We start from the raw sequence: 26713 nt of genomic DNA on the forward strand, positions 1-26713 counted from the left end.
TGTTTTTTCCTTTATATTATTAGTTGCTAGTCTTCAAGCTTCTTTAGGCAGGAAGCAGGACTGTGTTGTTCTCTGCTGTATCTTTATTGCCTAAGAATGTGTGGCACATAGTTAAGTGTTCAAAAAATGAATCCTGTGTTTCAAAATTAGAACAGGATTATCAAACTGTAGCCTGCTGCCTGTTTTTGTATGGCACATGAGATAAAAATTGTTTTTCTATACTTAAATGGTTGAAAAGTTTTGAAGAGTATTTTGTGGTAGGTGAAAAGTATATGAAATTTCAGATTTCAGTGTTCATAGTGTTACTGGATCATAGTCAGACTTATTGGTTTACATATTGTTCATGGTTGCTTTTGTATTTTAACAACAGAGTTGAATAGTTAATAGCAAAGACTGGATGGCTCACAAAGTCTAAAACATTCACGGTCTGACCCTACCCCCAACTTGCTGACTTCTGTTCTAGAAGACAAAGAAGATTGACATAATTACAAAACAATATTTTGGTTTATATAGAGAGACTTAAAGGGGCCAACCATTTCATTTACTATATTATTGGATATCTATATAAAATTACATTTCAATATTTGTATTATATCATAATGTATGTAGCAATTTACCTGGTTTATCCATTTGATCAATTCCTTGAATAAAAAATAAAGGTATTTCCAGTATTCTTGATAGATAAATTAGTGCTATTTTTTTTGTTACATTATAATTATTTTTGTCAACTCCTGTGGTAGATTCTTCTTAATCATGATATCACTTAATTCTCCCAGTGACCTCATGAAGTTAGTTTGTAATACTGGGAAATGATACACTTTAAAAGAAAATACATATCTTCTGTCTACCTTGTTGTGGTGATTATAGTAGCCATTTAATACTTATTTAAAATAATTCAGTAAGTCTTTTATGAGCTTCTCTCTAGAAATGGGCTCCATGTTGCTGTTAGAAGTACATAATGTAATAATTTTTTACTTAAAAGACTTTTTTGAAATATAATCTAGGAATTTCAAAAGTTAAAGGGTAAATGACATTACTTTTTTTCACATGACACATTTCTGAACTAAAAATGAGTGTTCAAAAATTTCAGTTTTGTTTGCTTGTGTTTTTTTATGTAAATCTGAATCCTTATCTAAGATTTTTGTAATATTTGACTTGTAACTCTAAGTGTAAGAAATCCAGAAAGTTCACATGTTAGCAAATTCATATGTAATGTATGTATTATAGAAAGCAAATATACACTTTTTCTCTAATATGCCTTAATGTTTGAATTTGCTGTTTTAATTTGAAGGGAGTCTATTTGTCATTATCATTTAAAACATAAAATTAGCTAATATCATTTTTCATTTTCTCCTGCAGGTTAATAGCAATGAACTTACAAATGGGGTAATAAATGCTGCCTTCATGCTCCTGTTCAAAGATGCCATTAGACTATTTGCAGCATACAATGAAGGAATTATTAATCTGTTGGGTAAATACTGTTGTAGCCTAATAACATTTTGTTTGTTATATGAATAAATAATATTTACTGAGTTGTTACTTAAAGCTACCTAAAAATTCATTGCAATATGTTTATTCATTATATTTTATTTGTAGAAAAGTCTGTGCCTGATTATATGTGCAAGTTATTAAATTCATATTTTTATAACCAGAATGTTCAGCTAGAAGACCTTAGATTGTATATATTTGTATATTGTAGTATACTGTGTTTAAACCCAGGGGGCTGTCTGTCATTGAACCATATTCCTACCAAACCCTTGCACGCCACCCCCCGCCCCCCTTTTTTCTTTTTGCCTGGGGCCTTGCTGAATTGCTGAGGCTGGTCTTGAACTTGTGATCCTTTTGCCTCAGCGTCTGGATTAACTGGAATTACAAGCTATGCCAATTGAACTTTGTATCTGTATTTCTTTATGTATTTTTATGTATTTCAGAAATATAAAAAAGAAACCCATTAAAAATTAAATGACTTTAAGATAGTAAATTTTATGGCATATATTTTAATCTTATTTCCTCATATTTTATTCCATAATCAGCTTTGTAAAATTGATTCCCCCCCCCCCACCCCTTAAATTTAATTTTGGGCAGGGGTGTGTGAGGATTGAACTTGGGGCATCTTGAATACTATACCTTGTCTACCACTGAGCTATACTTTGGTCCATATACTTAATTTTAAAATGAATAATTATTTTTAATGCATTAAACATTTATTTTTATGGGCGCCTTTTACTTTGAGGTATGGTAGGAATTTGTAGTGCTTTTTTGTGAATTCAGTGGAATGCAGGTACTTTTTGCTTAGAAATACTCATTTATTTTGGTGTGATTTGGATGAAATAATAAAATAACAGTAAAGAATGCCAAAATATTAGGTGTCAGATGTCAAGTATTTTTATTCCAGTGTGCTCATTCTTTCCCCATCCACTCTTTAGAAATATTTATTTAAATATAATTTTGATAAACTACACTAAAACAAGTTTATTCAGAGATGCTTTAATCTGCAAGGCTAGGAAAATTGGGCCTATTTTTTCATAAGGAGAAATGTAAGTTGCTCTTTTCTATAAAGTTCTGAAAAATATAGTCTTCTACCCTCTGATTAGTATAAATTAAGATTGTTAGCACTGTTCACATTAAAGTTAAATGAGCTTTCCAAGTGACTTTGAACATGGTGAAGTTGCCATTTAGTATGTTAATACAAATGCACTGTTAGTAAAAATAATTGTTTAAATATTAGTGCTTTTTAATGTGGAGTAAAGTATGATACGTACACATGGAAATATATACCCAGGAAATTTTGAGAGTAGCAGTATTGTTGAACAAATTAGTAATATGAGTAAAATCAAGTAATTTTTCTTATTTTAATATAATAGCATCTCTTGGCTAATTTGCTTTAAATAGCTAAATTAATTTAACACTGATGTTTTGTTGTAGGGTATATCCTTTGAGACCTATATGATATTTTTGGAGCTTTTACTGAATTTTTTTTCCTTTTAAGTGTTATATTTTGATGTGAATAAAAGTATTTTTATATTTACTTTTGGCAGAAAAATATTTTGATATGAAAAAGAACCAGTGCAAAGAAGGTCTTGACATCTATAAGAAGTTCTTAACTAGGATGACAAGAATCTCAGAGTTTCTCAAAGTTGCAGAGGTACGTGTCTTTCAGGGACTGTGCCTCCTCACTTGCTTTTTTATCTAAAAGTATGGGTATTGAGGAAATCACTCATTATCCAAATGAAAGATAGGTCTTCAGTATAGTAAGAATATATATATGCATATATATGGTCATGTTAATATGCCAAAATGAATTCTGTAGTAGGTATAGATGTGATATAATATTTAATAAAACATATGCTGCGTATTTAATTCAATAGGGCATATTAAAATCATCTATTTTTAAATTGTTCTCTATAAAATAAGATAAATGATATACCACGTAGGCTGTGATTTTTATGTTTAGAACCATGTATTTCAAAAGGTTTATTCTGTTAACTGTGGTAGAGAATATTCTATGTCAGTACACATTCCCTTTCTCCTGCAGCAGGAGACTCATATTTGAAAATGTCTTTGTTTGCATATAGAAGTGCATTTGTATATTTATTTATCATAAAAGTAGGTTATAGGATAATCTAATTTTGCGAATCTTTAAAAATTACTTTTCTGAAATTATCACAGAAGGCAGTTGTGGTAATGCTTGGGGGCATTATCTTCTCAACCCAGGGGCAGCTCTCAAGGGTTTTTCTTTTCTCCGCTGTCTACCTGTTACTGCTACAGATATCTCCCTAAAATAATTTGATCAATCACATCAAAGACAGTACCCTGAAACTAGCAGGATAGTGATTCTAGGCTGTAAAGCTATAGTGGTATTTTATTCGTTAGCTGATGGAATAGTATAGAACAGGATGATGAGACCTTTAAAGAAAATAGCCTTGTAGTCTTTTTGTTTTTGTTTTGTGGTACTAGGGATCAAACCCAGGTCCTTGTGCATGTTAGTTAAGCTTTCTACTATTCAGCTATATCCTCAGCCCTACCATTGTTGTTTTTCTGCTATTTTAGGTGCCTATTGAAATTTATTTTGGATTTAAAGATCTTTCAAGGATAAATCAGTGATTTTTTTGTTTTTTTGGTTTAGAGATGTTTATTTTTTTTGTATTACAATTCTTTTTTTAAAAAAATATATTTTAAAAAAATATTTCTTTATAATCAGTCATATGCTAAAAACATGAAGGTAGAATTTATGCTCAGATTGCAGTAAAATTTTTAAAATAAGTGTTAATTTGTTGATTTTTCTCTTTGTCCTCTTGTGTTCTTTCTTTGCATTTGGTAGTTATAGTTACTGGCATAAGTTTTTAAGCACTTCCATCTCCAGAACCATCTGCTCCATATGATCTAAGAGATACAAGGACTCCCTTGCCTTAAAATATTCTGTCATGATATTGTATGTGGGCTTGCACTTTGATTAAGAGATCTTAGTTCTTGGAGTAAAGGCAAGAGTAACCTTTTGAAATATGTTTCAAGGGGACACATGTCTCAGGCAGTAATGAGCTATTAACATCATTCTGGGATCCTCAGAAGTTGAGAAAAAGAAGAATGACTAGCAAATGAAACATGGCCACAGGATGGGATGCAGTTTTCTTAAGTTATGTGCTAGAATATGTAGGAACTTTTTTTTTTTCCTGAAAACTACCTTGTTCCTGAACTTTGTGGAAGTGTGTTGGGGGTTTTATGGACACAGATATATCTTGTTTAGATATTTCTTGACATATGTATAAAGCCTAAACTACCCAACTGACCATACATTTGGTAATTATCAGGGAAAGCTAATTTTATGGAGAAAGACAAAAGTCAATATCATCAGGTTTGTTTAAGTTTCTGTGTTCCAAGGAACTTGTTCATGGTTAGTCTCCCTCATTCTTGCCATAGTATTTTTATTATATGACAGAATTTTTCAGATTTAGCAAGGTTGCTTATATAGGTCTTTAGAATTTTACCTTAATATAGGCTTCACTTAAATTTCTGGCTTTAGTTCCTATACTATTTAAGATTCTTAGAGCCATCAAATAATATATATGCCATTGGAAACATTTAGTGATATCTTTGAAAGTTAAATATTTTTCTGTTTTTAAGAGGTCAGTCTATAATATGTCATTTTCCCACAACTTATTCATAAAAATCTTTATTATAATTTTATCTGCTAAATATAATGCTTTTTCTTACAGCAAGTTGGAATTGACAGAGGTGATATACCAGACCTTTCACAGGTAAGTATATTATTAAAATATCAGTTCACTTTCTGTTGTATACTGTAATGCTAAGATAATGGATAGTTTATAACCCCTACTGTCAAAGAGATCAGTGTAAGTTTTTCTACAGAGATTTTATCATTTTGATATATTCCTGAAGATTGTTCTAATATTATAACCACATATAATGATCACATAAATGATCATTCTTCCTGCTACTATTGTATACCAGTCCTTTATTTATTTCCTTTAGTTTTCCTCACCCAGTCATTATCAAAAACAGAAGAAAAAGTAAAAACAAAACCTGGGAACTGAACTTAGAATAGTATTGTACAAAATTTTCATTATATTAGTGGTAGAGAATTATTTTACATAAGATTTTTGTTTGTTTTTTAAAAAAAGTAAAAAGTTTTGCTTTGACTTAGGTGGGAGTATTAAATAGGGATAAACATCAAAGTATAATACAGAATTAAGAGAGTGGGCTTTGTGGTTAAACTACCAGAGCTTAAGTCCTGATTGCAGTTAGCTGGCCTGGTGATTTTGAGGAAGTCACTTTTTATACTTTAACTTTCATCTTCTGTAAAATGGGAATATTATACTGCCTACTTCACACAGTAGATTGTGGATTAAATGAGCTAATACCTAAAACATATGAAGAGTAAAAAATATTTAGTTAATGTTAACTGTTGTTTATCATCATCTTTAAAAAAATTGTGGGAAAGAAACATTATACCTGCAGTTTCTTCTGGCTTATTCTCAGTGTTTCATTTACTGAGTATTTAGAAAGTGTCTGGTATAAACTGTCTTTGTTAAATCACTTATATCAGTTTTGTCCTTAATAGGTGACATCTCTTTTACCTTGTTTTGAACCATTCAATGACATCTTTCAAACACTTTGTTGTCACTGTTTCTCTGCATTCATTCTGATTTATTCCTCTGATCTCAAGACTAAGTATGCAGTAGATCTAGTTATGGGTTATATGTAAGTAAAGCACTCATGCATATGTCCACATGAGATGAACTGGCTTCATTAAGACTGAGCATGTTATTCTGGGCTGAGTATGAGACACAGGTATTGCTTGAAGAATGTACAGTATAAAATGATCCGGCAGCTTCAGATTGCTCCATTATCCACCTAATTTGTCATGCCAGGTTCTTCTATATTTTGTTTTAAAATAGTAAATTTTAAATAATACATAGAAATTACCTGTCATTTGTACTTGAATATTCATAGCATTATAATTGGGCAGGGTTGGCCAGCCTTTATCCCTTCCTCCTTCCCTCTCTCTTTATTGTTGATTGTTAAGAAAAAAGAACAACAAGCCAGGCATTATTTTGGTGAGTCAGAAGTTTTTCAGGAGTGAACCAAAAGTTGCCTACACGTTAGGTAAGATGATGGTAATGTAGAAGAATGGAAATTAGCGATTACTTATTATTATTTTTTTTTTAGAAATTCCTCTAAGATGTGAAGCATCTTAAAAGAATTAAAGCATCTTTAATTCTTAACTGAAATATTTGTGTTTTCAAAAAGTTATATATGCTTAGGAATTTTAGAAATGTTTTGTCATGACTTGTAACTTTAATATTTGTAAGCCACCTCTTAAACCTTTCAGAAAAAATTGAAGTACAGTTTGAATGGGCACAGTTTTAACCTGCGATTTATCTGTGCAGTGGATTTGCTAGTGTTGTCTACTTTATGAATTCAGTGATCTTCTGCAAGATAGCTAACATGCTGCTGTTGTGTTAGAAGAGCTTTTTAAATGTTAATCACAATCCTCAACACCCCTATGATCATCTGCACTAAAAGCTCTTTAACTTTTATCATGTGTAAAATGCTGATTAACAGACTCGTTGCTGGGGGGAGAGGATGTACATGTACAATGTTCTCTTTTCATTATAAAAATCAATCTTACAATCTAGTTTTTTATTTTAAAAATAGTTTTCTCCTAGATCTCCCTTGTGCTAAGGTCTTGGTATATATTGTTTAGACAAAATACTGAAAGAAATGATTAAAGTTATAATTTGAAGAGGAATTAGCTAGGTGCTGCCTCTTGTGTTTTTGGATTGTGTAACCAGAAACTTCTCAAATCCCATAGAATATTTGGGGTAAAGAAATGTGATTGAGCTGAGAACTATGACACATGCCTATAATTCCAGCAGCTTGGGCAGCTGAGACAGGAGGATTGCAAGTTCAAAACCAGCCTTAGCAACTTGCCCTAAGCACCTTAGTGAGAACCTAACTCAAAATAAAATACAAAAGGGGCTCAGTGGTTAAGTGCCCATGGGTACAGTCCCTTGTACTTACCCCCCATGTCATTGATGCATTTGCTTTGCTTAAATAGTGAACCATTCTTTCCCTGTGTACTGGAAGATTTCCTCTTGAAAGAAATTTGACTCTTAACCAAATACTAGTTTGATATTTGACCAATAGTCCAAGAGTTTTAAGCTAGTCTTCAGTTTTTAAAAAATATTGTATAAAGTATCCATTTCAGTGAAATTTCTTAGATATAGACATTTGTTTAACCAATATACCATTCAAGACAGATCATTTTCATCACCCCAATCTTTTGTGTCCCCCTTCATGTACAATTACAAGTTTGAATTCTGATATAGGCTTTAGAGATGCTTCAAAATGCTCCAAAAAGTGGGAGATTCTGTATGTGGCCCTTGGCCTCATGTGACAGGCCATAGTTAAAATGTGGCCACACAAAAAGTATTTCTGAAATTACTCTTAGGCTATGTTTCTGATAATATTGTGAAACCTATAAATTCATATTTAGATTTGGGACCCCTTCCCAAGATATTATATATACACACAAATATTCAAAATTAAGAAATTCAGAAGACTTCTGATCCTAAGCATTTCAGATAAGAAATACTTGGTTTGTAGCATAGTTTTATCAGTTCTTGAACTTAATATGAATAGAATCAATAAGTTATATTAGTTGTAGACATTCAATGGCAATACAAATTTAAACTTTGCGTATCCTACTATACTCTCACAACACAGATCATTTGAGATACCAGATGTATGAGATTTTTTTCCCACACACACCAAGCAAGCAATCCTGTAAACACCAGTTGGGTGTCTCCTAATTCACTTCAGTTCAATTTAATTCCAACACACTCTACCTGAAGAGAACTCCAGATCCCAGAGTCCCCAAATGTGCTATCTCCCTCCCACTTGAGATGTGAATCAATAGGAGGCTGTTTTACCAGTATTTATGACTGGCTACCTATAAATTAGGGTTCCAATAACCCTCCTCTTCAGGTTTGGTTAATTGCTAGAGTGATTCAGAGAATTCAGGGAAACAGGTTTGCTGGTTTATTATAAAGGATAAAGAGTTTTATAGGATGAAGCATGTAGGAAGGGATGTGGAGCTTGCATGCCCTCTCTGGGCATGTCATTTCCCCCAAACATCTAATTATTTGGTCCAAAGAAACTTTTTGAACTGACCTTTAGGGTAACATGCACAACCCTTAGAAATATGATTAGACAAAAGGGTATGATTAATGCTAACAAACTGACTGGAAAAAAACAGATCTGTCTGTTCAGATTCTTCTAGGCCTCTCTATTCGGTCTGCCTTTCTCCCAGGTGTGGGACAGGGTCCCTTTTGAAATGTTGGGTCTAATGATCTATTATCACAAAAGGTAGATCAGAAAATTACTTTATGGCCAGCTTCAAGATAGAAGAGAAGATTAGAGCATTTTTAGTTTCTGTAATGGTCCTTGGGGAGAGAAATCCTAGTTTGTATATCCTCCCTTGGGGAGAAAAAGGAGCAGGTGAAAGGAGGCAGGAAGTGAGAAAGACAGACTTTGCTTCCTGAGCTCTGAAGCACTCTTAGGAATCCCGCCAACCTGTGTAGAAGATTGAATCCAGGGTCTTGTGCATGTTAGGCAAGTGCTGTACCTCTGAGCTATATCCCAGCTCACTCTTAGGAACTTACAAAGGCTGTAGGAGCTGTATGTTAGTAACAGTAGACAAAAATAAGAGGGATGTGTGTATGTGTTTGTGTATTGTAATATCATATAAGTATTTACTTTTGTATCTGGCTGATAAACATGTTTCCAGATCTTTCCATGTTGTTAAATATACCATTAATTAATTCATTCTTCATTATTTTTAAGTAGTATTTCATTTTATGTGAACTTACAGTTTTCCAAATGGATTTGGGGATTGCTCAGATTCTTGACTATTATAAATAAAGTTACTTAAAACATTGTTAAATGAGTCTTTTCTTACGTCGATAAGTTTTCATCTCTTTTGAGTTAATAATTAGTGAAATTGAGTGGTTACGTAGTTGGGTAAATAATTAGGAGTGAAATTGGGTCATTAGGTAAATGTGTATTTAACTATAAAAGTCCTGATCCTTTTACAGGTGATGCGTTCTCACCAGTGGTGTATAAGAGTTCCAGTTCCATATCCTCTCTAACAATTGATGTAGCTCATCTATTTAATTTTAGCCATTCTCATGGATGAAAAGGTGTATTTCATTGTAATTTTAATTTGCATCTCCTTGATGCTAATCTTCCATGTCACTTATCAGTAACTACCCTAAAGTAATGTATGGATGCATTTAATTACTCAGCAAATAATTAATTATCTGCCGCATGCTCATTAATATGTCTAGATTTTAGGAGTATGTGTTCACTTAAAATTCAAATAAGTTAAGTATAAAAAATTAAAGTCCTTACAAGATCTTTTTAATGTTTCATGTTTACATAGTCTTCAGTTTTTTATATTTTTGTTGTATTCTTATTAGTACCTCCAGCTAGGTCATGTTTATATAATAAGATAGTAGTCATTATCATTAGGTACCTAAAACTTCTTCCTCAGTGTTCATTAGTGCCAGAGGAACATACCTATTTTTGTTGCTCTCATGTTAGATAACACTTGATTTTTTGGCCAATGACCTGATTATTATGAAAATTTAATATTTGTACAATTCTAGGCCCCCAGTAGTCTTCTTGATGCTTTGGAACAACATTTAGCTTCCTTGGAAGGAAAGAAAATCAAAGATTCTACAGCTGCAAGCAGGTACATTATTGTTTGTAGGCAAAGAGTGGGAGTGATTTTTCTGAGGGGGTAGATGATCCAAATCAAGTTTCAAGTCACTTTTTTTTCCCCCTATCTTGATTTAATTATCTATATTATGGGCTTAATTATACTGTCAACCTTAAAGAATTGGTAACAGGATTAAATGTATTAATTCATGTTAATTCTTGGAATATTTCCTGACCTTCAATAAATGTCAGTGTCTTTTTAGATGATGACAATAATGCCTTGGTTCAGAAGTGTTTTTATGTCAGCATTCCTCATAAAGATAATGCATTATTTATATTGTTCCTTATAATTATAATATACTTTATATTAATTTATAATAGGAAAGCTGGAACTTAAACCAAGAATGTCTGACATGAAATTTCATTATCTTTTTCTAATGCCAGTTCATGGGATTGGTTTCTCACACGTCATATTTTAATCAGTTCAAATTTTGCACTAATTTCCCAGTTAATCTAGCAAATTGAAAATAACACAAATCGTCTCAAATCAGTGTTGTGACATGATTTTTATGTTGAATAATTACTTGAGTAAATCTCATGTTTTCTTATGAAAATTTCCTTTCAACAGTAAAGAATTTAAAGTGTAATGAGACTCTTCCTTTTGTTCTTTTTTCCTAGTATTAAAATTTAAATAATTTCCAAGAGGAAAAGTCATTAATGAATTTTAAGACTTTTTTTAAATCCTGGATTTGCACTTCGAATTTTCTAGTGGGCTTTTGAAGTGCCATGAGAGTCTAAATGTGAAAGTTTGATTGTTTGAGAAAGTAATGTTCACATGTACCATTTTACTTGAAGTATTTATCATAAAAGCTATCATGTTTCTTGGATTTTTATCACAACTATATTACTGTTCCTTTCTCTTCTGAGTTGTATCTTTTAGGTATAACAATATAACAATATTATTGTTACTTTATGTACTTAAAAGTAGAAATTAATGATGTTTAGTTTGTGGTAAAGGAAAATTAATAAAGGTCAGGATAGTTTTTCTGGCTAGAATTCTTTTAACACATATTTTTATTTATCTTGGAATTTAATGTTGAGTTTATGGTTTGGATAAATTTTTGATAAAAGGGAAAGGGGGTGTCTTGCTGCGAATCTGCTAATAAGAAATGGTGCATTGTGCACCATTTGTATGTTAGGAACAGTAGACAAAAATAAGAGGGAGCCTTTTCAATCCGTTTGAAAAGGCAATTCTAGTTTGGCAGAAGAGCTGCACATAGAAAGGAGATACCACATAGCCTAGTGGCTGGATTGAAATTGATCTTCTTTTCAAGGAATCTGAAGTCCTCAGGGGAATGACATCTTCAAATGTCATTATAGGGAAACATACCTAGCCATAACATTACTTAGTGATGCTCATGGTTTGGTGTTCTTATGGAAGCACTGCCCCAAACCAGGTTTAAATTGGTGAAGGATATTTCCCTATGAGAAATGTAATGCTTTTTTCTATCAGGACTTTCCTGGGAATATGAAGGCTCTTTCCCAATTGCATTGGTTCCCTCTTCTTGGGGTTTAGAAGAGTCAGGTTCTACTCTTGTGAATTTTTTCCAAAGTCTAACACTTAATTCTAAGTCAACGTTGTTCTAATTTGCTCTAATCTTGTAGGCCACTAGTTAAAATATTTCATTTGAAGTACAGCTTTGGGTTTGTAAGTTAAGTTTGCAATTAGAACTTACTCATGACAGGGTTGCCAAGAGCATATATGATCTGGATCTCTAATGTAAATTGTTTGACAGAAAAATCAAATGACCTTTGTCCAATTATCCTAGGGCCACAACACTTTCCAATGCAGTCTCTTCTCTGGCAAGCACTGGCCTATCTCTGACCAAAGTGGATGAAAGGGAAAAGCAAGCAGCATTAGAGGAAGAACAGGCACGTTTAAAAGCTTTAAAGGTAAGTGAGTACATTTTATTTTTTTAGAAAAGCAAATATGGGTATTCATAAAGTAATTGAGATGCTACACAAATTTAATAGTTTTTAATTTGTGGTTATCACATGGGTTGAAACAGTCTAATTTTTTATCTGGACAGAATAATGGGTGTTAACTGGAAATACTCTACTGCTGTCTTTCTAAACAAAATTAGAAAGCACTTTTTTTTTGATGACTGTAAAAATAAATCTGGTTTCTGAATTCCTTATGATAGTTTCCTTTCTCAACAGGAGCAGCGCCTAAAAGAACTTGCAAAGAAACCTCATACCTCTTTAACAACTGCAGCCTCTCCTGTGTCCACCTCAGCAGGGGGAATAATGACTGCACCAGCCATTGACATATTTTCTACTCCTAGTTCTTCTAACAGGTATGGGGAGAGATTAAAGTTATCTTTGGTTATTCAGGTACAAAAAATTCTAATAAAAGTGTTGCAGATTTTTTTCAGGTTTACTCTGATTTATGAAGTAAATTACTTTGATTATCCCTAAGTTCACACAAAAGGGATGGTGCTAAATGGTGTAATTGGTAGAATATGAAATGATATTTCATATTTAGGAAATGGAACTTGACAAAATTACCATTTTTACTAATTGGAATATAACAAAAGAAAATCAGTATTTTCTGGGGAAGTCATTGACTCTTTCCAGAAAAGCTATAATTACTTGAATTCTATGTAAATTTAATACACAGTATTGGAATACTTTTCCAGGCCTCTTTAGAAATATGTTGTTAAATGAAGGACATACAATTGTTATCCTACAGAAATTGTTCCTCTTTTTGAGGGTTACATCATTGGGGCTCCTTTTTTCCCCTTTAGTTTTTAATGTTTTAATTTGTGTGCGGGCGGTGGCTCATTAGCAAAGTTTAGCTAGGAAATAACATCTCTTTCCAAAATATTTTCCTAGCACATCAAAGCTGCCAAATGACCTGCTTGATTTGCAGCAGCCAACTTTTCATCCATCTGTACATCCTATGTCAAGTACTTCTCAGGTAGCAAGTACATGGGGAGGTAAGCATTAATGATTTCTACTTTATATGTTGTATAAGTTTCTCCCCTCTCCATTGTGTGATGTTTTATTCATTTGTATAGTTTTTGGTTACACTTGATACATGAGAACTTGAGAAATATTAAAGTGGCACTGAAATAATTTTATGGCTTGAAGACATTTTCATTTCATGAATGGAATTTTGGAATTTACATTAATTAAATTATGAAATGATGTTTAATGAAGATGAAATTAAATATAAGAGGCAAGGCCACCTTTCTAAGTATGAAATCATTCTTTCAATGTGAATTTGATTCCATAATCAGAAATTTGCTTTTGATACAGGAAAAAATTTACTTTTCTGGGAAAACCCTCTTCTTTGTCAGTGTATGACAATGTTCTAGAAAAACTTAGATGGTATTATCAGGTAGTCAGGTATGTTGTGACCAGGTATCTCATGACAAATTTTAATGTTGATTTATTCAGACCTGTAAGATTTTGGTACTTATAAAATTTCTCCCTAGCACCAGCAAGAATATTTGCTACCCTTGAAGAGTTCTTTGATTATGAGGTGACCATAGCCTATCATCTTTGAAGGAAAGTGCCTAGTCCATGTCAGTTTCTACACAGTTTTGCTTAGATATCTGGTTTTCAAATTGCTTCTTTGGGTTGTTTTTGGTGCTTTTGTTTGTATATATAAGTATTATTTTATAAATAGTTATTTAAAAATTGCTATGAAGGAAAAGGAGGTGTTCTAAGAGGGAAGGATACTAAGTAGAAAATGTCTCAAGTTAAATTTTATATTGGCTTACATTTTAAAATCTAAATTGATAGACTTATCACTCATAGCAAAGTTTTTTTTTTTTTTTTTATTGGTTGTTCAAAACCCTACAAAGCTCTTGACATATCATATTTCATACATTAGCATACATTAGCTTCAAGTGAGTTATGAACTCCCTTTTTTACCCCAAGTACAGATTGCAGAATCACATGGGTTACACATCCACATTTTTACATAATACCATAATAGTAACTGTTGTATTCTGCTACCTTTCATAGCAAAGTTTTTATAGCATTTGAACTAGGTTGTTCTCTTCTTTATTTTAATGATTTGCATTTCAAGAAAAATTTTTTAGTACTTCTTTCTTTCTTTGTATTCCTTTATTTTATTTATTTATATGTGGTGCTGAGGATCGAACCCAGTGCCTTACACATGCCAGGTACTTACTTGCTTTACCATTGAGCCACCACCCCAGCCCTGGTACTTATTTCTTAAAAGTACTGTTTTTGTATACTATTATGTAAGCCATGTGAAATCAGGAGTTTTAAAAATAATTTGTTCATTGCTATATTCCCAGTGTGTAGAGCCCCTTTTTTTTTAATTTAAGTATTTTTTAAGTTGTTGATAGACCTTTATTTATTTACATGTGGTGCTGAGAATTGAATCCAGTGCCTTACACATACCAGGCAAGTACACTACCACTGAGCCCCAGCCCCAGTCCTAGAGCACTTCTTGATATATAGCAGGTACTTAAATAAATTCATTTAACAGGTAATTAGTTGACTCCTGTTCTGGGCAGATATTTTATGGTGTGGCAAGAAACAGTAAAACACTAAAACAGTAGATTTTTAGACTAGTTTTGTGAGTCTTAATGAATTAAAAAAATTAATGCTGAAGACTAGTTAATTTAGCAAAATCTTAAGATCTTGGAGTAATTTCTAAAAATGATAAGATAGCTTAAATTCAGTATTTCAAAAATACTGAAGAATGAACCATAGGCATCAAATTAAGGTTAAGAAAGGAATTTCTTAACCCACTAAGTCCTAAGGTTTCAATTCTGTCAACATTTCAGCAAAAATTGTGATTTTAATAGGTTGGAAATCAAAATCTAGAGTTTATACATCTCTTTATTTGTTTGTTTTAGTACTAGGGATTGAACACAGTGGTACTTAACCACTGAGCTACATCCCAACCCTTTTTATTTTTTATTTTGAGATGAGGTCTCACTGAATTGCTTGAGGCCTTCCTAAGTTGCCGAGGCTGGCCTTGAATTTGTGGTTTTTCTGCCTCAGCCTCTTAAGTCCCTGGGATTACAAACATGTGTCACCGCTCCTGGCATGTATATGTGTAAATATATATACCCACATATATTTATTTTCCAAATGCTCTAATGATTTACCATTGCTTTTTTTAAAAAATATTTTTTAGTTGTTGATGGACCTTTATTTATTTGCTTATTTATATGTGGTGCTGGGAATTGAACCCAATGCCTCACACGTACAAGGCAAGTGCTCTATTGAGTTACAACTCCAGCCCATACCTATTTACTTTTATCAAAAGAGTAAACTTCTGAAAACATAATAATTAAATAATAACTTTAAAGTTACTGTAAGAGGTATATTTGTTCCTTGATTATATCCTGATTTTAGGATTGTCAATCTGACAAATTTATATGCTTGTTTTCTTCTGTTAATTGCTTTAGAATTAACATGATCATTTAAGTAGTTTTGACTTTTTCCTATTTCTAATAAAATAAGACTGAAAAGTTATTTTTTTGAGTAGACTAAAATTTTAACAGAAGGCTTAATGAAATTAGTATATTTAGTACTTCAAAGAAACTTAACTGTGAAATTCTTAGTGGTTTTTATCTGGACATACTTAGTTAATTTCAATGAGAAAGTTTTTGGAGTGATTTAACTCATGAAAGTAAACAGACTATATTGTGGGAGAATAATTAAGTACTTTCAGCTTTAAGAATTACTTGGTGTCCTATAAACAAATTATTTCATAATAATCTATGCATAAACACAGTTTGTGAAATATATTTAATCATGTCTATTTTTGTTTTCTGTTATTTTGCTTTGTTATTTTCATAAAATTTCCCCTCATATTTTAACATTCAGTTCGCTATGCATGAGTAGTGAGCCCATCAAAAGTCAAAATCAAGAACAGTGGGAACAGAGGCAATAGAAATTCTACTATTATTTTTCTAAAACCTTTTTGTTAACATACAAGGAATGAGCCCTTCAATTTAAGCAGAACTAAACCCTGTCTTGACTTACACATAAAGGTACTTGACTTCTAAGTTGGTGATAATTTTAGGGTTTTGATTTCTGCATGACTAAAGAACTGAAGATTGTTTGAAGCTAAGAACTTTCAGATTATCATAAAGAAATTTAACATATGAAAAGATTTCATCATCTTGAAGTATTTTGAAATTAGCCATTTATCTGAGCACTTTAATATATAAAAGTTTATATCATGCTTTTTGCAGCATGTGACAAAAGTATGATTTTTTAAATAATCCCCAAATCTTGTTCTGTGCTTACTTTGCTTTTATTAGTTAAATATGCATGTTAATAATAGAACGAGTATTTAATTAATTTCTTATCATAACTATTTTATCATAAGCATTTGTATTCCTAGACTTTGTATGTTTTTTAAAAATATTTATTTATTTTTTACTTGTGGCTGGACACAATACCTTTATTTATTTATTTTTATGTGGTGCCGAGGATTGAACCCAGGGCCTTGCATGTGTTAGGCGAGCACTCTACCGCTGAGCCACAACCCCAGCCCAAGACTTTGTATATTTATATGAGAAGATAAATTAAGCTTCCACCTGAAAATGAAAGAGAGAACACAAGCTCCCCTTGTTCCCTTGTTTGCATTGTTAGGGAGGCTTTGATTTTCAAGAAATGGTCAGGAGTCTAAATAAGCACTTGGTGTTGATTAGGTTTTTATTACTCAAAAAACTTTGAGTTACAGTGCATCTAAAAATATACAATATTATCAGCTCAGTGCACTTTTGAGTATTTGAAGCAAGATTTAAAATTTTATATATATATATATATATATATATATATATATATATATATTTATATTTATATTTATATATATATTTAGTTGTAGGTGGACACAATACCTTTTTTTTGTTTATTTATATGTGGTACTGAGGATTGAACCCAAGGCCTAGGTTCAAACCTAGGCGAGCACTCTACTGCTGAGCCACAATCCCAGCCCTAGGTTTTCAAAATTTAAGTGTGAAAGAATTATCCATTCCGAAGTTTCATTTGCTTTATTTTTAACTGGCATGAAGCACACAATATTTCATTTAAAAATTCAGTTTCATTTGTAAATATAGATTATCAAGCGTTTACGACCCCAAGGCTATATATAATATGACCATGGTGTTATTTCAGTCCTTATTTTAGCTTTTTAAAATTATTTTTCCATGACTCTGGTTGCCATAAAATTAAACTTTCATGTGAATAATGATTCAAAAAATGGACAAAATTATTTTTTTAAAGTTTAGAAGATTTAGAGTTGCCAGTCTAGTAAGTAAATAAGTTGGAATAACTAGAACATTATTATCATCATCTTGAACAATAAAAAATACAATATAAATTTATAAATAATTATTAATTAAATGTTAATAATAGATTACAATGATATAAAGTTCCTATAATATTTTATCAAGTAGATTAGAAACTGGTTTTTCTTATTGTCTGATTGATCTACAGTATAATGCATTTGTATGTGTTTCTGCATATTCGTCTCAGATGTTTCATATAATAGAAAATGATTAAAATTAGGTGCCTAGATAAAATGGTATTAATCAATTAAACAGCAGATAACTGGTAACCATTAGTAAACATGTCTTTTCTCATGAATCAGTGGATCTGCTATAGAAATGCAATTTATTCATTTATTTATTTATGTATGCATGCACATTTGTACTGGGGCTCAGACCCAGGACATTGCACATTCTAGGCAAATGCCTAGAATGTCACCAAGCTACATCCCCAGCCCTGTTCTTTTTATTTTAATGACTCCTCTCATTGTTTGTTTGTTTTGTTGTTGTTGTTGTTTGGTTTTTTTTGGCTTGGAAGATTAGAGAGATGTTTATATTACACGGTCAACAAAGTATTTTGTACTTTAAAACTCGGTGCCATTATTAAGTTTAAAATAGTACTTATTGTCCAACTGGTCAAGTCTAAACTTAATTCAACTCCTTTCTTATGCAAGGAGCAGTTAGAATAGATAGCATTGCCTTTTTATGTTAGTATAAAAAACCCAGTTTTTTATATCTGCTTCTTATTGTTTATTTCTGAGTTATTTTTTCTGATTCTTTGTCCTGTTGTTTCTTTTACTGGGGAGTAGATAGGAAGGAAGACAATGTTAAAACATCATTTGAGTTTGAATAGCATAATCAGCATACTTTTGAGAAATTTATAGGACTTCATATTATATAAATATTACAGTTTTATTAAAAATATGTATTATGCAAACCCATGACCTCAGTGTTTTCTTAGTATTTTCCTCTTTCAAATAGTCAGGTTTAGGGTTTTGGAACATTGAATTTACTTGACTGAATAACTCTAATTTTTTGACTTTAAAGGAAGTGTCTGACATTGTAGTCAGTGAGCTGATCCTTAGGTCATTGCTGCCCTCTTGTCAGTTATTCAGTCTTAAAAAAGTGAAATACAATGCCTACTACTGGAAGTACCGCTGTATTCTTCAGTGAAGGTGAAGAACTTGACAAAAATAGACAAGAAGCTTCTACTGGTTAAAAGTGTAGAATTCTTGTTTTTAATTTATAAAATAGAAAAAAAAAGTCTTTTAAAACTTTTTTGCTACTCTTTTTCTTCTCTCTTTAGTTCACTCTTCAAAGCTTAAGAATATAGGTAAATGAATTTTAGTTGTTGGAATGATTATGATGAATGAAGTATAGGTACAGGAAATCTGATTCTAGAATAACTTTTGATGTAGGATTTGATTACAGTAATTAGTATATTAGTCCTATGATGAGAACATTGCTTTTGATCTTCCATCAAAAAATCATTTGAAAGACTCTAAAGCTCTTAGCTAGACCTTCAAAGCTATTGCCCTCTACTAAATGGGCAGTCTTTCATCTTTGTTCCTAAATGTCAAAAATCTCTTAAATCCTTAAATTTTTTTCTTCATTTTAATATTTTATTTCCTACTTCTCAGCTGGTACAGGAAATACTGCAATACTATAAATAGCCTCTTACCCCTAATTTGAAATTATCACCCTTCTTTTTGAAAGTTTACTTATACCACACATATACCAATTGTTTGTGTCAATTATTTGAGTAAACACAGCTGTGCAACCAAAGCAAATTCATTGTCACCTAGGACAGGGAAGGTGGGTCAAGGTGAGTGGCTCTTTTATGGAAACATCTTGATTATTCTCTTTTAACTGTTGGCTTTCTAATGTTGGGAGAACAAATCCTTAACCTGCTGCTGTTGTTAATGGACACATAAATGTTTTTTTTTTTTTCTTTCCCTAAAGATTCCTTTTAAAATATCCATTAGATGTGTTTGCATTTAAATTAATAAATAATAATATAGCTACTACTTTTCACTTTGCATCTTTTGACTAATTGCAATACTAATTTATTTACTTCCTTTCTTCATTTTGCCATAATACATTTGGACTGCACAGATCCTTTCTCTGCTACTTTAGATGCTGTTGATGATGCCATTCCAAGCTTAAATCCTTTCCTCACAAAAAGTAGTGGTGATGTTCACCTTCCCATTTCTTCAGATGTATCCACTTTTACTACTAGGACACCTACTCATGAAATGTTTGTTGGTAAAGTACCATTTAACATTTTTTTGCAATTCATGTTTATACTGCCTAAGTATTTTTAATGTAGTCATTAATACTTTTAAAGCACTGCAAAATCACTTTGGATTTTAACATCAAGTTGTAAAATAAACAAAAAAGCAATAATAATGTAATAATGTAGTGGGGTTTTTAAATAAACACTAGTGTCCCTAATTTTATTTAATATAGGTTTTTAGTTAAAAAAAAAATTTTCTTTGATGTTGAACTCTTTTAAAGTGTTTTGTTCTCTGTGAAATACTCCAACAGTCTAGCATCACAGGGAACATCTTCCTTATTAGGAGCCGATTATAAAGTAATACCTTTGTGCTTGGGAGGATGTTGGAAATACTCTTAGTGTAGTGATCTTAACCATTTTTTTTAAACTGTTTCAAGTTACAATTTTATATTGTCTAATCCATACATACCCCTTCATCCCAATCTTAGGGTTTCACATTATTGTTTGCCTGGAGACAAGTAAAAAGTAGAAACTATGTGGTATGTTTTAACTAATAAAGTAGAAAAGTGATTTGACTTGAATAACCTGTGTTTGCAGTATAAAAATCCATAAAATGGCAGTTTCATACTTGAGTTATATAGGGAAAAGTGAATTTCTAAGTATATACTAAAATAGAATTAATTCTGTTTAAAAAAAGAAAAGGCTAGCTGCTCTCTTCAATATAGTGAAACTGTAGTTATTCAGTTCAGAAAAACAGTTTAAGGTGATATGAATTTGAATATTTGATAAAATAGCATGTGAAAAGTCATTTTGTTCCCTAAACAGATCATATGGGTACATTCAAAATATTCTGTTGGATATGTATGAGAGAGAGGGAGGAATTAAGTAGAATGTTAATAGGGGAGTCCAGAGAAAGTTTCAAGTTAGTCTAACTATATATAGCTAGTCTAAAGCTCAATCAATATATATATATATATATATATATATATATATATATATATATAGTATGTATAATATATAAAGAATATATTATATATTTATATATAAAGAATAATAATCAATTGGAGTAATTCCTTCTTGTTATTGTAATACAAAACTGTCAAATCCTGTTTATAGGATTATTAACAACCCAGAAAAATCGGGGAATAGCTGTATATCTCAGTATCCTCCACCCCTGCTAGAGGAAGACATGTATCTGATCATATGGTGCTCAGTGTAATAGGTAGCTTGTCCTCGTGGAAGCTGTAAGAATATGAATTAATTGTAAGTCAAAGAGTGGGTTTTAGTCCTAAGTATGCCATATATGTGAGTGTGACCTTGTCTAGGCTTCCTTCCTGAACTGTAAAACTAGACTAATGAAGATAGATTAGTATTGGCTAAAAAGTAAATTCTCTGTCTCCCAGAGCATCACACACAGATATACACTTCCAGTTTAGTGAGATATGGTCTCACTGAGACTGACCTCAAACTTGAGATCCTCCTAGTTCAGCTAGCTGGGATGATGGGCATGTAACACTGCACTTGGCCTTCATGTATTTCTTTTTTTAATAAGATAGGATTGGTGTGTAAGTTTTTGTTTTTTTATGTTTTTTAATTTGATGCAAACAGTAGTTTGGTCCTCTCTCCTCCTCCTCTTCATCTATGGTATAGTATGGAGTTTAGGTTCTTTTTTTTAGTATGTTCTAATTTGAAGAACCCTTTTTTATTTTCTTTCTTTACTTATTCCATCCCGTTTTTAACTGTTCCTTCTCTTTCTTTTCTCCCTCAATCACTCCCTCGCTTCCTACCCCCACCTGGCCCGCCCTAATTATCCCTTTCTGCCTTATATACCCTGTCAGAATTTTTTCTGGCATTTAAGCTTATCCTAACACTAGCTTTATGTCATGAGCCTTCTATTGTAGGCTGGCTTATTTGGAGGTAGGTAATGGTATCTCGAAAATTTATCAATTTATTTATACAGGAGATACTCCTCCACCCCACCAAATGAGTTTTTTAGAAATTTCTCAAGAAAAAATATTTACTTTTCAATAACGCATTTTTGGCTAATTTTGTTTTCCTTAATTAAACACATTATGGTGGTGTTAATATATGCCTGTGCTTTAATTCAGACTGAAGACTTGTAAATTTTCGGAAGAGTATAAAACATTTTAATATTAGAAGCTGTGGAATTAAAAGCTCTTTGTATATTCATCAGTTTTCCAGATACATTATTGGCCAATGATAGAGCATTGCGGTAGTTATCAAACTTCAAAATTCTGCATGTGTGTGTGTGTGTGTGTGTGTGTGTGTTTTCATTGTAGTTGATATCTTTATTTAAGCTGGTGTTAAAAGTATAAACAGCCCAAGTCAAGAATTAGAGTTTTTGGTAGTAAGAATTGGACATGGTTGAATATATTTAAAAACAGAATTCATAAGTTCATTTGATGGAAAAAGTATACTTGGGGTCTGGCAAACTTGAGTTTGAATTCCAGTTCTACTTCATTAACTTGACTTGAATTTAATCAAGTATTTAACCTTTATAAGCCTGTGAAAGTTGGTATAATAGGGTTTTACAGTATTGTCAGAAGGTTTACATACATAACAGTTGAACGTCTAGCACTATGCCTGGCATATTGCATTGTTATCATAAAACCAGTACTACTAAAATCATCTTGTATGTGTGGACTGCTTTATTTTTTGAATGTACATTTTAAATTATTCATCAGATATAATCTTAAACAGTGATTATTTTTGCATTGCTTTTACATTTTAAAATTACCCAGGGTTATTTGCTTTTTTGGTTCAGCATTAACAAAGAAAAACTTAAAAAGTTCCTAAAACTTGTCATTTAAAAAAATTTTTTTTAAAGATGTTAACGGACTATTATTTTATTCATTTATTTATATGCAGTGCTAAGAATCGAACCCAGTGCTTTTAACATGCTAGGCAAGTGCTCTACCACTGAGCCACAACCCCAGCCCAAAAAACTTGTCATTTTTAAAAGAATTGTTATAGCTATAGTAAATTTTGCTTTTCTACTTAGTAGTTAGTATAAGGTGAATCCCTAAGTTAAACTGAAACTCCAGGTAGGTCTTACAATCAAACAAATGGGATTTCAAGGCTTGATTCTACCAGTTATTATATCTTTGACCTTGGATAAATTGTTTAATCTCCTAATTTCCTCATGTATAAAATGGGGATAATAATAATAATTATCTCAGAGTTGTTGTAGGGTTTTAATAATGTCCTGTTTATAAAGCTTTTGCATAATGCTTAATAGTGTTTAATAAGTGGTAGCAGTTACTTTCACAAACAAATATAAAGCCTAATTTATTAAGAAACTGCCACCAAAATTTATTAATAGCCTAGCCAAATTTTCTTAAAATGCCTTTCTGCCCCAAAGCTTGTCGTTTGTGTGCTTTTTTGTTAATTTATTATTATCCTCTTGAGATATACTCTTCAGGGTGGTGGTTTCCAAATATTACTATTTGGTTGCTGATCATTGACAATTTTCACTGGGCTTTGTGAAACAAAAGATGAGCATGACAATGCAGTTATTATTTTATAAAGTTGACCTTAATTCAGAACCCCATCCCTTCTCTAAATTTTGCTTTTGCAATAGTGACTTTCCTTTTTTGGTCTTTGTTTTAAGTAGCTTTAAAAATTTAAAAGATGGCAAAGTGACAAAGGTGTGCTGGGAGTGTAGCTCAGTGCTAGAGCACTTACCAACTATGCACAAAGTACCACCCAAATTTTTTTTTTTTTTTTTTTTTTTTTTTTTTTTTAAGTAACAGAGACCTTTAAGTTGATGATGCTCATTGAAATGACAGTGCAAAACTCTTATCTTGAAGGTGTGTGCTACATGTATTCATTAATTATTTGGAAGATCGTTACCTTGGAAATAATTGCTTGCTTCCCTGGTCGCTTTTCCTCTGTCTACATAGAGATATTTTTAAACTTGAGATATATACTCTGGATTACTATATATCTTTCTAACCATTTGTCTTTTTAGGTAATAATACTACTTTCACAAACTGATGCTCCTAGGGACTTCAGGAAATGGTTCCTCTTTGTGTAGGAAGTAATTAAGTTATTTCCATATTTCTTGAAAGGATAGGCTCGTTTTTGTTACATCAGTCACATACCAGAAAACTAGAACATTATAGCAGGAGAAAATAGAAGTTTCATATATTGGCCTAGTTTTGAATTTTTGTTGCTTGTATGATCTAAAGATAAGTGATAATATAAGCAAGATTACTGGAGTGCTTTAAAAAAAACAGTATGATAATTCTTGCAGTGTGATGCTTATCACATGGGTATGAAAGTAAGCATGATAGATGTTTGTCTTTCTTGAGTATATGTATTGATTCTTTATGTGAAATCCAGTAAGTATAGTTACAGGTTGCCCATTTTAATATTTTGTTAAATCAGTTAATCTTGGATTCTAAGATCATTTTAATGAATTGTTAGAAGGTTTACATATTATTTTGTATTTGATAGTTTTTTGAATAAAGAATAGCTTAAGGGTTGAAATAAGAGCAAAACTGTCCAGTCTCAAAAAAAATTGTGTCCTACATAAGATTTATTATATGATCTAACATGCTACACTTAAAATAGTGTCATTGATGTGGATGTACCACCTTGAATCAGTGGCATTATTTGTTTTAATATATATTTTTTAGTTGTAGTTGGACACAATACCTTTATTTTATTATTTATTTTTATGTGGTGCTGAGGATAGAACCCAGTACCTTGCATGTGCTAGGCAAATGTTTTATCTCTGAGTCACATCCCTAGCCCGAATTGGTGGTATTATTATAGTTAATAATTAATTATGGTTTTCTATATGTTTGAGGACTCTTGAACTTCTCAATCCAAATCTCTTCCTATATTTTACATTTTTCTTTAAGATGAGTCTTTCGAATATAACATAATATCATTTTAGTTTTTTACATTTTGGTGGTATACATTGAGAATTTAAAGTAAGATTTAAACTAAAAGTCCCTTTTCAGAAATATGGAAGAAGAAAGAACTTGTGTTTAGAACTCGAAAAAGTTCAACTTCTCCTTAATGATATAAATGCTAAACTTCTAATATTAGGTGGTTTTTGTTTACTTTCTAATTTCAGAGAGTTTAGAGATAGAGAAGGGATCTTAGGAGCCATTTATTACTATATCCTATGGGGCAAAAGAATTTACGTTTTGGCATCCTTGCTAGACTGCTGTTTATTTGGATATACTCAGTGATTCACTTTCTCAAGTCATGTGACAGTCCAGGTACCTTGACATAATTTTAATTATTATTTTCAGCTTCTAGAAATTCAGAATCTCAATTCAGAAAAAAATCTCTTTTCAGAAAAAAATACAGTCTCACAGTCAAAAATCTTAGATTTGTTATTTCATTATGAGCTGGCCTTAAAAATGGCATTTATTTGCTTATTTCTACTAGCATCAGTGTAACAGGCAAGAAGAACAAGTTATTCTGATTATGGATTGGTGTTTTAGGCTAGAGTTCTATACTTATCAATCCTACTTTGGAAAGTAGTAAAGTTGAAGGTAGACTGTGGTTGGACGATTGAAAGTAATTTATCTTTTTTTCTATAATATTACAAAAACATTAAACACAGGTGGACATGTGGATTAGTGGGTTGCAACTTTCAGAATTCTACTTCTCAGATGAATTTAAACAAATATTTAGCTTTTGATTAAATGTTGGGGAAAGAAAGAAGAAAAGGTGAGAAAGAGATGAAAGGTAGGTAGGTGGAGAAAGACTTTATCTTGGGGGATATTCATAGTTTTGAAAAAAAAACATAGAATATGGTCCCTTACATTGCTTATATATTCTCTTGCAAAATCTTGGAATTTTAGAATCCTTAGTGTTTTATAAGCATACAAAATTAAGGTGAATGATAAGCAAAGATTTTATTTCTCTAATGAAACTAGTTCAACATCAGTTGCTCATTGATTAGTTTTTTTTGTTTTTTTTGTTTTTTTCCTTTCAGTGCTGGGGATTAAACACAGGGCCTCACGTGAGCTAGGCAAGTGCTCTACCACTGAATTATATCCCCAGCCCTGTTTTAGTTTACTGTGTGAGTGGATGGTTTTTGGTAGGGACAATGTAGTCATCACCCCCAAAAAACTGTAGTTGTATAGAATACATTTTGCTTGAGGAGTTAGCTTTGTTTTTTGTTTGGGGAATTTATTGCTTTTTCCATTCTGTTATCAGTATTAAAGACCTTTAAATGTGGATTTAAATTCAAGAATTGAAGTGTTTTTGTTTTCCATTTTGGTTTTTCTCAGGATTCACTCCTTCTCCAGTTGCACAGTCACATCCTTCAGCTGGCCTTAATGTTGACTTTGAATCTGTGTTTGGAAATAAATCTACAAATGTTATTGTAGATTCTGGGGGTAAGAAAATATTTTTATTAAAAGTATTATAATGTCCTAATTTAGATTCTGTGCAAGGAAAGATAAAGATAATGCTGCTTTTAAGCATTTATAAGTAGATTACATTGGAATTGCCCCACCTTTCTTCAGTCACTAGGTAAGAATTTCAAGGAACTGTTATTTGATACCTTTTTATTGGTGGTAATTTAGACCCTGGAAATTTTGTCACAGAGCAAAATTAGAAAAAAATATTTCTCAGTAAAATGCCAAGTTGCTAATGATTATATATAGAGTGCTGTGCATTTTTAGTTATTATAATTTATACTTTATTGAAATGAATAATAACTTTTTTGTATTGTAGTGTATGAGATTGGTTGTTTTTGAAATGGAAAATACAACCTGTATAATACCTTAACTTGTTGTAAATAGTCTATATATAGAATACATTAAATATTAGGCCTGTAGAGTGTAGGAACATTTTTTTTTTTATTTAAAGGGTGATTTTTTTATTATAGTGTACTCATTCATTTGTGTTAAAA

At 31.6% G+C, this 26713-nt stretch overlaps 1 protein-coding gene across 6 annotated transcripts in view; it reads left to right on the forward strand.

Moving 5' to 3' along the window:
* The window catches only part of Picalm (phosphatidylinositol binding clathrin assembly protein), a 100017-nt gene that overhangs the window by 52460 nt on the left and 20844 nt on the right, over nt 1–26713 (forward strand). For 5 of the 6 annotated variants that reach the window (XM_076846557.1, XM_076846559.1, XM_076846558.1 and 2 more), the window contains exons 6-13: nt 1360–1471; nt 3039–3145; nt 5214–5255; nt 10191–10276; nt 12072–12195; nt 12463–12599; nt 13138–13241; nt 26088–26195. In XM_076846557.1, coding sequence (XP_076702672.1) covers nt 1360–1471; nt 3039–3145; nt 5214–5255; nt 10191–10276; nt 12072–12195; nt 12463–12599; nt 13138–13241; nt 26088–26195 — 820 coding nt within the window. Of the gene's footprint in view, nt 1–1359; nt 1472–3038; nt 3146–5213; nt 5256–10190; nt 10277–12071; nt 12196–12462; nt 12600–13137; nt 13242–19688; nt 19839–26087; nt 26196–26713 lie in introns of all 6 variants that reach the window. The other variant, XM_076846562.1, reaches the window with a different exon arrangement.

This window comes from Callospermophilus lateralis, chromosome 2, assembly GCF_048772815.1.
Source record: "Callospermophilus lateralis isolate mCalLat2 chromosome 2, mCalLat2.hap1, whole genome shotgun sequence".
In the NCBI taxonomy this organism is placed as follows: domain Eukaryota; kingdom Metazoa; phylum Chordata; class Mammalia; order Rodentia; family Sciuridae; genus Callospermophilus; species Callospermophilus lateralis.